The sequence below is a fragment of the Mustela putorius genome, unplaced genomic scaffold (assembly GCF_011764305.1).
Source record: "Mustela putorius furo isolate JIRA1106 unplaced genomic scaffold, ASM1176430v1.1 tig00000788_pilon_pilon_pilon, whole genome shotgun sequence".
Taxonomy (NCBI): domain Eukaryota; kingdom Metazoa; phylum Chordata; class Mammalia; order Carnivora; family Mustelidae; genus Mustela; species Mustela putorius.
The window spans coordinates 5,517,562-5,530,892 of NW_025421481.1; the positions used below are offsets into that span (position 1 = coordinate 5,517,562).

The following is a 13,331-nucleotide window of genomic DNA, read 5'->3' on the forward strand; positions in this document are numbered from 1 at the left end:
TCAGATTGCAGATTAGGAAAAAAAAAAAATCTAGCTTCTATTCCTGGCTCTAATCTCCTTGGGTGAGGCCATATAAGTATGGTCCTCTATTTCTACATCTCCTTGGAAAAAGGGCTGAATCATTCCAACTTTATTCAAATTACATCATGAAATTCTTTTAGAGATTATAAAGATGTGTGTGTGTGTGTGTTTTAATGAACAGGATAGAATAAAAAAATCAGAATATACCACATGTATTAAAGACATTTTCTTAAACTTTTACTGGTTTGCAACATAAGATATATGACTTACTGAGTGTCAGTTACAGCTTGAAAGCCACCAACGTAGATGATTTCTTCAAATCCTCTATAGTTTAAATTCTTACCGATTCATCTTGCTCAAAAATTATTTCAAGACCAGTAAATCACGAAGCATAAAATCACAACTTAATATGGAGATTTTTATCAAAGCTAAAATTTATTTGGTGCATACTCTGTGCTATCAGGTATTTTCACATATACCTTTTCTTTTAATCTTGTAAAAGCAACCATGTGAGGTATTTTACAGGCCAAAAAAAATAACAAAAAACTACTTCCTCAACTTGTTCAGGTGAAAAGAAGAGTTATAAGCATTCCAAAATAAAAACAAAAACAAACAAAAAACAGCCAAGTACACAGTTCATTTCCATCTCCTTTTATACATCTTCTCACACATTTTAGCATTAGGAGACTAAGAAACCAACTCAAATAAAGGGAATCCTTCTGGTCATTTTGTCTATAGGTACTTTTTAAGCCACCAACTTTCTACTCTAAGTACCTTAAGGGCTTAAATGCTGTCAATATCTGAAATAATTTTAAAGTGATCTAATATTGTGAAAAAATTGTTCCCATAGAAATACAAGCCTAAAAAGGGCACCATATTTTTTCAGATGTTATTTATTTATTTACTTATTTACTTACTTACTTATTTCAAGTAAGCTGCATGCCCACTGTGGGGTTTGAACTCACGACCCTGAGATCAAGAGTCGCATACTCTACTGAGTCAGCCAGGCACCCCTCAGATGTAATTTCTCAGCAGGCAATGGTACCAGTTCAACTGATGGAAAAGATTTAAACATCTTCAAGAAAACAGAAGAAGTGTAGGAAAAATTTTCTAAAAATGTAGCACCATTACTTCAATGAATTAGCAAATTTCAAGACATGAAAATTACCTAAGAATTATGTATTTTTTCAAATAATCTATCTTTATATTGAGAAGTTCAACTTGTATGTTGTTATATTCAGCTTTCCTTCTAATTAGGAGCTCAACACTGACATCAAGTTATTTTACAAAATAAAAAGCAATTTCCTAACAGTGACTACTGACTTGTTACTAAGGAAATTCTTCAACATTTGGCATTTATTCCAAATGCAAACTTTTCTCAAGAGAAATTCTAATATTGTGTTACAAACAAGACAGATAACCTGGTCAAGGTGTGAATGTATTTCACAAAAAACATGTGATCTTCCTAGTGCCTTTCATTTCCTGTATAAATTTCTTCAACATTCTTATGAATCTTTTTTCTAAAACCATGTAATAACAAAGTACAGGTCATACAGAAACCAGATGTAAAGCTGACCTTTTATTTTTTTTAAAGTATCCCCTTACTGAATAATGCCAGCAATATTATCACAAAATTACATTTTATAATCAAGTAATGTATACTCAATGTATATTTTTAGTGTGTGTGTGTGTGTGTATGTATGTGTATCAATATATATATGTATCAATGACACACTAAAGCTCATATGATTTATTTTAAAGGATTGCTGGTTTTGGAGAATTAAAAGCCACAAACTCTATGGCAGCAACTATAATGCATATATAGTTCTCTGAAAGATCATTTTTAAATTATTACATAATGGTGAAATATAATTTAAACAAAATACAAATAACATTTACAGCATAAGGCTTTGTGGTTGAACAATCAGCACATCAAAGAAAAGTATCAGAGAAAGGCTTTAAAAAATAAAGCATGTTTCCTGTAAGAAGAATTTTGTCTTTCTTTCCTAAAAATGGCTAACTGTGCACAGAAAAATGCAAACAAAAGGTTCCTAAAATTTCTAGAAAACAATTAAACTTCAGTTGCAGTAATTGATGAGGTCAGACTTTACCATGATGACTTGAAAATTAATCTGTTGGTAGCGAGAAGATACAACTGCTCATTTTTAGAGAAGTAAAGTTTATTACATTTGAAACAATACAGCAGAAATCTCAAAAGTTTACTCATTAAATATAGTTTCTTACAAATATCCTTTTGAAAATGCAATTCATATATGCTGCAACCTCAGAAGTTTGAATTCAAAATGAAATATGAAGGCAAGAGTCAGGGAAATCACGTCAGAGGGCTCTGTCAAGTATCTGTACAAATCAGTACATATTCTTCTGTCTGTGATATAGTAGGAAAGAAAGTGATTCTAAATATATCCAAGTAAATGCAGAAAAATACATTAGTATTTGAGGCAGACCATGCTAAAACATAATTTACAATGATTAGTTTGCATTTAAGATGATTAATAATGCCTTCAGTTTGAACCAATGAAATCAACATTAAGTAAAATTTTACGGTATTCGCTCAGTCTTTTGTATTGAACATTAGTTAATCTGAGAAGTAAATAAGATTGGAAAGAGCAAGCGACCTGATCCTTTTTGTTAGGTTCATCATTATCTCACTCAGTCATACTAAATGCAAACAAATCAATAGAGCATCAAGATTTTTCACACATTAAAATGAAGACAAATGACTTGTGAAGGCAGACTGTGTACCATGTAGTATTTAACATATGGATCTTGCATTAACCATCAACTCAATTTTTTAAATAAAACAAGATTTACAAGCTAAAATAAACATTTGATTAAAAAATTCTGCTATTCAAGATACTCAGGTGTCTTTTTTCTCTTTGAGATTGGTAAGGATTGGGTCTTTTAAAAACTTGAAGAGGAGGTGGTAAGAGGAAAAAAAAATCCTCAATGCTTTTAAAAACTCGGCTGTTAAGAAGTCCATACAACTACTATGCTGGCGTGGAAACAAGGTGTTTTCTGTCACAGAACCATCCACTTCCCCATAGAAGTAGTTCCTCCATGCCAACTATATAAAGATGTAAATCAGCTCACCCATGATTAAAATTGAAGTAATTCTTCAAAAACAGAGCAAGACACCTCACCCAAAAAGATCTTTTAAGTCATTGCTAGCTGAACTGCTATTGGTCATAGTAGTTGGTGGCTGTGCAAAGTTCTGCGGGTTAAAGAAAGGATTAGCCTGCACACCAAAGGCAGATTGTCCTATCATATTCATCTGTGTTCCTATTACTGAACTGCCCATACCTGGAGACCCCTGTGGTGGTACAAATTGATTAAGCCACTGATTTGGTTTCTGTTGTGACAACTGGTTCATGCTAACTTTGGGTTTTTGAGGGCCAAAGAGATTATTAAGAGCAGACATATCTGTGGGTCTTTGTTGAGTCGGCTTTGCACCAGCAGGAGGAACACTCACAGCACTGAAGTTTGGCAAAGTGGCAGGTGTTCCCAGTGTCATCTTGGTGACTCCAGGCGTGCTTGGACTACCGAATAAGTTCTGGTTTGTATTAACCGGCATGCTGAATCCTGAAGTCTGAAAGCCCATGTTAGCATTTAAGCCGTTGGTCAAATTTCTCTTGGTATTATCAATTGGTGTAGAAAACATCATGCCAAGGCCCATGGAAGGAACAGAAGTGAAGGTACTTGAAGCAGAAATTTTAGGGGTACTAACAGAAAGGCTGGTCAAAGATGACATGTTATCCATCAATGTATCTGTCAAGTCCTTAGTCTGAAAAATATGAGGGAATTACTTTATCTCCAAGATTTCTAAATTAATTAAAGTCAATAAATGACAAGTTAAAATTAAGCTCAACAATCTATACCAAATTAGCAAACCACAGCCTACAGGCCAAATCCAGCCAGCCACATATTTTTATACGGTTTTTACAGATGAACACTGAATTGAACATGAACACTGAACAAGAAACCAAACTATAATCAACTTGATGACAGGGAACACTACATTCAAATTCCAATTAAATAATATGCTGGCCTCCCCCACTGCTCCCCAAAATAGAAATATGTTCTTCTCTCATTGGTATATCTGTATTGCAATAAGGATACTCTATTACTTTTATATTTTGAATTATATCACAATTTTATGGAAATTTGTTTTCTCTATTCTTATAAAAGTACCTAGAAAATAGTTTTTATTTTGCCTCTTGCCCCACAAATATTTTCCTCAGAAGAATCATCTTAGTGATCAGGAGATAACAAAAAATAATTTAAAGATCACTTTTAAGATAAAGTTATTTCTGCAGCCAGTAAGAGTATAAACTCTCTACAGGCAGGAACTTAGAACAGTGCCTGAAACATAACAGGAAATAAATACTGGTTAGGACATATAGGCAAGTATTCCTAAATCAAGTTACAGACAGACCTGACTATAACTGAAAAGCCAAAAATTAAAAATTACTTTTTTGCTCAAAAATACATAAATGCATAAAATAATATTCCTGACCATTTCAAGGTAAACAGAGTTACTTAATACTATTAAATCTAGTATTTTTTAAGAAACCCTCTTATTCATGTAACTTTCTCTTTATTGGTAACAATCACTATCATAAAACATTGTATCTTAGTCAGGCCATTGAGGAGTTGTTGGAAAATCCTTTCTGCCCATACTTCTTAGAAACTCCATTATTGGAAGTATTCTTTCAAATATATTTTTATACAAACACTAGTAGGTAGAATAAGTTATATACTTACTTCTTCAGTACAGTATGCTTGAAGTCATCCAAAAGTATAACCTGAAATTAAGTATGCTTGACATTATGCAAAAGGAATGAATTCTGACCTGTTTGACTGGAGCAACAGGTGTGTGTACTTGGGGTTTCAGAGGCTGCTGGCTTTTCAACTTCTGTGCCTGCTCCTGTTCTTTTGCTAATTTTTGTTTTTCTTCAAGAGTAAGAGAAGCCTCAAAATGAAACAAAATAAAGTATCAACTGGCAACTTGGTAATTTCACTTGTAAAACAGAAAATGTCTTTTTTTGTAAAGTATGTCTTGATATGTTTGACAATACCAAGTAGTTTGCAAGCTACTCTTGCACTGATGATTGCCACAGGTAAATTATATTTTGAATTATTATAAGATTCAACTTTAGGTAGGAACAAATCTCTGTTAAAATACTTCTTTCCAGTGTAAAAACAGCTATTATTTTTTTTATTTTTTATTTTTTATAAACATATATTTTTATCCCCAGGGGTACAGGTCTGTGAATCGCCAGGTTTACACACTTCACAGCACTCACCAAAGCACATACCCTCCCCAATGTCCATAACCCCACCCCCCTTCTTCCAACCCCCCTCCCCCCAGCAACCCTCAGTTTGTTTTGTGAGATTAAGAGTCACTTGTGGTTTGTCTCCCTCCCAATTCCATCTAAAACAGTTATTATTTTAATACCATTCATCAGTTTGACCTTTTTCCAGACAAGGGGAATATCATTTAGTGGTTTTATTTTATAAAATTGGGAGACTCTTGTTCAACTCTAATCTTTCTTCAAAAATATTTTAGGAACTAAACAAAAAGCTAAGGAAAACATAAAGAGCTTCTTTCACTGCTAATTTCTGAATTAAATTTGACATTTCTCAACCTTGCTAAACTCTAGGCTCACGGTGTGTTCTTACAATTTTGTAAACCCAATGCCCAGTAGCTTTGCACATATAGGTTCTAGTATTTGTCAAATGAACAGAAGAAAAGTTGCCCCCCTGCAGAAATTCAAACTTGACATATTTATTATAATGAATACTAACCAATACTTCAACTACAAAGTATCATTTTATAATTTATCACTGAAAATCAGAAGCAGAGAAGAAACACACTTCTTTATCAAGAAGCGTGACTGGCAAAGTGCAGTAAGAAAGGACAAAGAAGGCAGGCAATCTAGAAATATCACCACATGGGAGGCTGTGTAATAAAGGAAGTTAAAATTCTCAAGCCTGTTTATTCTCAATGTGAGTCAGGTCATGTTTCCATGATAATTTTTAAACTTCATAAGGATTATTAAAGCATGCTTCCTGTTAAAATGCTAAACAGTAGTTTTTCCCAACAAAAATCTGTAGTTTACAGGAAGTCCTATAATATAAATCAGTGCATTATAAGAACAAGTAAAGAAACTTACTCTTTTATGCTTATTCTGTAACCCATCCTCTTTACTTTCTGATTCACTGCCAGTCAGAAAGTCTGCTCCAATGTTGTTAAAGACTTTGTCAATCTGCTGAAAAAGAAAAATGTCAACCATTGAATGACATCAAAAAACCGTGATTTTACTACTTAAAAAGCAAAAGCCCCTCAGATGAAGCACACTGTCAAACTCTTCTTACAAAAATTAAAATGATCTAAATAAACTACCTTGTGAGCCAGCAATTGCATTACTAGGTATTTATCCAAGGAATATAAAAATAATGATTCAAAGGGGCACACGCATCTCAATGTTTATAGCAGCACTATCAACAATAGCCAAATTATGGAAAGAGCCCAGATGTCCATCAACTAATGAATGGATAAACAGGTGGTATATTTGTACAATGGAATATTGCTCAGCCATCAAAAAAAAAATTAAATCTTGCCATTTGTGATGACGTGGATGCATAAACATCATATCTCTGGTCATTTCAAGGTGAACAGAGTTACTTAGTACTATTAAACCTAGTGTTTCTTTTTTTAAATTCGTCACTAGGATTTATTTATTTATTTATTTTAAGTTGGTTTTTTTGTTTTTGTTTTTTTAATTTGTCAAGTATAGAGGGAGAGAGAGCGAGTGAGCACAGGCAGACAGAGAGGCAGGTAGAGGCAGGGGAAAAGCAGGCTCCCTGCCAAGCAAGGAGCCCGATATGGGACTCGATCCCAGGATGCTGGGATCTTGACCTGAGCGGAAGGCAGCAGCTTAACCAACTAAGCCACCCAGGCGTCCCTAAACCTAGTATTTTTTAAGAAACCCTCCTGTTCATGTAACTTCCTCCGTATTGGTAACAGTCACTATCATAAAACATTATACCTTAGTCAGGCTATTGAGGAGTTGTTGGAAAATTCTTTCTGCCTATACTTCTTGGAAACTGCATTAGTGAAGTATTACAAAATAAGTAAAAACAGAGGGAGACAAACCAAAAGAGGCTCTTAACTACAGAGAATAAACAGGGTTGCTGGAGGGGAGTGGGGAGAGGTTAAATGCGTGACGGGAACTAAGGAGTGCACTTGATATAATAAGAACTGGGTGTTGATATACAACTGATGAATCACCAAATTTTACTCCAGAAACCAGTGTCAAACTATACGTTAACTTGAATCTAAATAAAATCTTAGAAGTAAACAGATAAATAATCTAAATATCTTACCTGAGACCCAACATTTGTAACCTTTGTCTCCTCAGAAGCATTCATTTGATTTCCTATATCCAAAGATCTGCAGGAAAGTTGAATTATGACAAAGCAATAAAAAGAAATGCTTATTTTTGAAATACTTATACTAAAAACAGTTCATCCCTATGGGGATAACTGTTAACCCCATATATATATATATATATATATATATATATATATACACATATGTGTGTGTATTATATATATATATATATATATATTTACCCCATATATATAGTAAAATTATTTACTATAATTAATGTCTGCTTGCCCCAAAAAAGTAACATTGCATATACCAGTCTTTTATTTTAATTCCATATTTGGTATTTACTGGAGAATTCATTTAGTGTATCATAAAACTAGGAAAGCATGATTCTTAATGTCAGAGAGCTTATAGCTCACTGAGACAAGGTATGACATGAGGAACTTGATGTGATTAATTCAGAATCTGATTTTCACAATAAAGGCTATAATCACTATGATGAACTAGATCTAGGCCTTGAAAACTGGTAAGATTTAGATGGGAAAAAGAAAAAAAAAGCTCACTTATGCCTCAAGTATAAATATTAGATGTTAAATTTTTCTTATAAATTTTTAAACATTATTTATCTGGTTCCTATGTTAATCATCAAACAACATAAATATATACATCACAGAATATTAGAACATACAAAGGGCTATTTCATGTCATTCTACAACTGGTATATTTATTCCCATTAGCCTTTATCTTACACTGGGGCAGAAGCTAAAAAATTTCTATCTGGGAAACTTGCTCATAATTGGTATCAACTTTACTGATATTCTGGTATCTTTTTTTTTTTTTAAGAGGGAGAGGCAGAGAGGGAGTGAGAGAAAGAAAGAGAGGAGAGGCAGAGGGAGGAAGAGAGTCTTAAGCAGGCTCCACACCCAACACAGGCCAGATGTGGGGCTCAATTTCACAACCTTGAGATCATGACCTGAGCCTAAATCAAGAGTCAGACGCTTAACTGACTAAGCCACCCACATGCCCCTGATGTCTCTTTTCACTGATATCTTTTGGCTCAGGATTAAACAGACATCCTAAAATCATGTGTTTTTCTTTGGCAAGCAAATACAGTGGAGATTTCATTTTAGTACACTGGAGTTTAATAAACTCCAGTAATTTTCACCTTTCCCTTCTTCCTTTGAATACTAGTATTTTGCAAATAACTTAGATAATTCTCCCTAAAAAAAAAAAAAAAGTAGATGATGTGGTATTAAATATGAAATGAATGCCCTATAAATGTTTCTGGAATCAGGAAAAACAAAAAGGGAGAAATCAAAACACCAGGGTTTCACAGATTTGAAAAATACTTGTAAGTGGTGCTCTTAGTGATCACCCTGAATTTACACCTCTAGTAGCTAATGCTAACATAACAAGAGACTCTCAGAAACAGAATTTTCCTTATGTATAGAAAATGCTAAGATTGTATCATATTAACAGTTTTATACTCAGAAATGACATTTGATTCTCCATAAGACTCTATTTTACACAGTTCAAGTTAACATAAAGGAAAATTTTTAAATGCTTTACATGTAAACAAATTGAAATCTATCAGTTTTTCACTACGCAGAACAAACTGATGGTCACCAGAGGGAAGATGGGTGGAGGGATAGGTGGAAATAGGTCAAGGGGCTCAATGATGAACACTGAGTAATGATGTATAAAATTGTTCAATCTCTATATTGTACACCTGAAACTATATGTTAATGATACTGGAATTAAAATAATAAAGTAAAAAAAAAATCCATTTTTCTAGTCCTTATTCCAGAAAATCAGTCATGAAGTAACTTAATCTCACTCTGGGACCATGTACAATCCATATGCAACCTACTTACTTCTGCTGTTCTTGCATTATATGAAGTTGTTCCAGTTTAGTCTTATGTTCAGACTCCAATCTGTTAAGCATCTCTTTTATGACGGAAATGAAAGAATTGAACTGGTACAATAAGAAATTGATACAGTTATAATGTTTCAAATTAGCAACAAATGTAATCTAATAAAATAATTCAACAAGTTAACCATAATACTCTCTATTTTTACCAGAATATGACCCACTCACAGCAGTGATGCCACAAGAATAGTATATTTAAACTCAGCATATCACAGCAAACTTTTATAGTATTTCTGTATGATGGTGATAAAGCTAATGAGGATTTCAAGTTCCAGAAATTGTGTCTCAATTAGTTTTATAGCCCGAGTTCTCTAAGAGCTATCATTTAGCAGTCTTTACAAATTTACCCCCAGCAGTCATTACATATTGATTTTCCTATAATAGTCTAAAATTGACCACCTGAATTTGTACATATCTGGAAACAACCCATTTAATTATGCATAACAAAGTCAGTTTATTCAGACTGTTGTAAAAATGACATATTTGGCTAAAATAAATGTTTTCTAAAGTTAGTAGAAATATTAAAATGTATATGTTTTAACTTTCAAATAATTATAGTTCTTAAAGTGTATCTAATACTATGTCATAATGTAGTTTAAGCTTTGGTTAAATGATGATTCTTAGGTACCTCAGATCACCATAAACTATTTAACAATACCATATATTACAGGAAGAATCTAGAAACTGCTTTCTTTCCCTCCTAAATCTTTTTGTACTGGGTGCTTATATAACTCTTCATAGTACGTTTATTAGTATTTCTATTCCTTGGGGTGCCTGGGTGGCTCAGTTGGTTAAGGGTCTGCCTTTGGCTCAGGTCATGATCCCAGGATCCTGGTATCAAGCCCCGCGTCAGGCTCCCTGCTTGGTGGGGAACCTGCCTCTCCTTCTCCCTCTGCTGCTCCCCCTGCTTCTGTTCTCTGTCAAATAAATAAGTAAAATCTTCAAAAAAAAAAAAAAATTCTATTCCTTAAATGAGGAAACTGTGGTTCTGGGAGAGAGAAAGCAACTTAGTAAGAGATACTAAATAACATATGGGAGCATGAGAATTCACTTAAGTCTGTCTCCAGAGCTTGTGCTCATTTGTACTCGACACTGCTTCTCACCATGATGCTCAATCATCCCTTGTCTTACCATGAGAGTAACAAAACGCATTATTTCCTTAGCAGTTTACCTGGATGGACAATCTGATTAGTTTTTTTGGTTTTTTTTTTTTTAACTTTGTAATGAAGTGTAACAAACTAAAGGAAAAGTATACATAGATAAGCACACATGTTAAAAAAAAACAAATGGGTTTTGGTCAGATGTAGAAAAAGAACACTGGCAGCACCCCATAAGCTTCCTGACCCCTTCTAGTTACTTCCCACCCTCTTATCCTACAAGTAAACACTAGCCTGACTTCTGGCAGTGTCATTTTGACTATTTTTATACTTTATATAAATGGAATCATTTGGTAGATCTTCTTTGTCTGGTTTCACTTGCTCAGCATTCTGTTTGGGAGATTCATCCATATGAATGTAGTTGGTTACATATAGTTGAATGTAGTTGGTTCAGAAGAATTAACACAGTGGGCCTGGACTGCTATCTTTGAAAAGGCCTGCTTGTGAGGTTGACTGTTGGCTGGTGTCCAGGAACTCAGATTTTAGGAGTTCCCACCATTAACTAATGAAAGTGGCTCACTAAGTTGTACAAAGACCATTTTACGCTAGCTTTCCTTCTGGAAGTCTGGAATTTGGGTACATGTCAGGCAGACAGAGCTACAACACTTCACATATACTATCACAACACATTATCAGGGAGAGTAAATATATTGAGATGACTCTGGAAACCTGCAGCTGGTTTCCTCCAGAGTGCTCCAGCCTTCTTCCTTTGCTGATTTTGCTTTATACCCTTTCACCATAAAAAAATATCATAGCCATGAATACAACTGTAGGTTGAGGCCTGTGACTCCTTCTACTGAATCACTGAATCTGGAGGTGGTCTTTGGAACATTGACCAACACAAGCTGTATTATGTCTTAATTGCTACTTAGTATTTCCTGTAAATACTAACACTGTATGTTAACTATACCGGAATTAAAATGAAAAACACATCATTAACAACAAAAAAACAAATACCTAAATCAGAGAGCATTTTGAAGTCTACCTATACTAGTCTCAATTTATCTCTCTCCCATTACTTCCCTATTGTATTATAGGTATCTCTCAGTCAAACTGGATTATTCATTTCCTATAGCAGATAGACTCTAAACTCGTTCCCAATTATCTCCTCATTCTGCCGCTCAGGGCTTTGTGTAACTCCCTGTTTTTGAGAGTAAGTAGGAGCTGGGACTTGCTGGTAACCAACAGAATTCAGCGAAGGTAATGGATGTCATTTCCTTGATCACACTATAGGATGTTGTAACTTCCATCTTTTTAGCAGATTCTCTTTCCCACTTTGATGAAACAAGCTGCCATGCTGGAAGGCCCATGAAGCAAAGAACTAACAGGTCATCTAGCTAATAGCTAGGAACTGAGGCCCTCAGTCCAACAGCTTAAAAGGAACTAAATCCTGCCAAAAACTATGTAAGCAGGTTAGAAGCAGAGCCTTCTTTCCCCCAACTGAGCCTTCAGATAAGACCCCAGGCTTTGACTGTAAGCACTGTGAAAACTCTGAGCAGAGAATTCACGCCTTGGCTTGACTGACCCACAGAAATGATGAAATAACCATCTAGTGTATGGTGATTTGTTATATAACAGATAATAACAGATATACACCCCAGACACATTACTTTGATTTTTTTCTTTGATCAGCTTCCCAGCCCCAAATCTGAAGTAGTCCAAAATCCAACATATCTTTCTAAGTTCTAGTTAGAGAGGCCTACATACTGCTTACTTTGAATCCACAAACTTTCTTTATTGAATTCTTTGGCATATTTTTTCTTGTTTTAGCCACATTTAAATGTAATATATTTATATATTTAATGCCAAGAAAACAGTAAGCTGGATAAACTGAATAAAGCACAAAACTATTCTTACCTGATTAAGATTAAGATTATTTTCAATACTCAGGGGAATCAGATGAGGCAATACTTTTCCAGCCAACTGCTCTTTGGTGATTCCCAGCTTCTTATGAGTGAAAGTACATTTGTAAATACCTGACAGAAAAGAATGAGACAAATTTCATAGTTCAATACCACAAGTTAAGAGAATTTAGGAAAATACTGTATCTACATGAAATATCTTGATAATTAATATAATTACACATTTCTCCTTGTCAGTGTCTAGAAGGATGTTCTTACATATGGATCAGAATGATTTCAGCTTTATCACCAGTTTAGATTTAAACAGCATAACATATTTATCCTGAATTCTTTTGGCTTAAGAGCACATTTAATGTCAGAATAACATTAAAAGCCTATTATACCACAGGAGTAAGGTTACAGAATGATCCTCTATCCTGAAATTACCTGAATATATAGTTCAGACTTCTCACTCAAGCTTGAGACATCTATTTCACAAGTGAGTAAGGATAGGTCTTATACCTTTATTCACTTCTTCAACTAATCAGACTTAACATGCTTGAAATTTTAATAATTTAATTCAACTCCACACAATCCTTCCCTACAGTCTCACCTATTTACTCAAAAACTTTAAGACCCTGCTTATTACACTTATTCTACAAAGCCTTCATTTGGTAAACTGAGCACATTTGTTTCTCATTCTCTAAATGCTTTTGTTGTGTTTTGTATATAATCCATACCCTCAGAACACACCATATCCTATAATTTTGCTGTTAATGTACACTTCACTTATATACTCAAAGAGTGACTTTATCGAACACCTACTAAATGTTTATTCACTAGGTACTTATTTGCTGTGCTCATGACTTCTGCCTTCCCATTTTATCACTGATTTCCCATAAGACTCCCATAATGATGCATTTTATCCTCATTTGGTAGATGAAGTAACTTTTCAAAGTCACTGCGGG

The 13,331-nt window shown here is 34.2% G+C and overlaps 1 protein-coding gene across 2 annotated transcripts in view; it reads right to left on the bottom strand.

Annotated features, from left to right (window-relative positions):
- Positions 1–435: 435 nt before the first annotated feature.
- Positions 436–13,331, bottom strand: part of SCYL2 (SCY1 like pseudokinase 2) — a 60,076-nt gene continuing 47,180 nt past the window's right edge. The window contains exons 13-18 of one of the 2 annotated variants that reach the window (XM_045084800.1): positions 12,380–12,498; positions 9,310–9,410; positions 7,429–7,495; positions 6,216–6,308; positions 4,892–5,011; positions 436–3,823 (exon numbers count right to left, since the gene is read on the bottom strand). In XM_045084800.1, the coding sequence (XP_044940735.1) occupies positions 3,179–3,823; positions 4,892–5,011; positions 6,216–6,308; positions 7,429–7,495; positions 9,310–9,410; positions 12,380–12,498 (1,145 nt within the window). In that variant the 3' untranslated portion in view covers positions 436–3,178. Of the gene's footprint in view, positions 3,824–4,891; positions 5,012–6,215; positions 6,312–7,428; positions 7,496–9,309; positions 9,411–12,379; positions 12,499–13,331 lie in introns of both variants that reach the window. The other variant, XM_004742952.3, reaches the window with a different exon arrangement.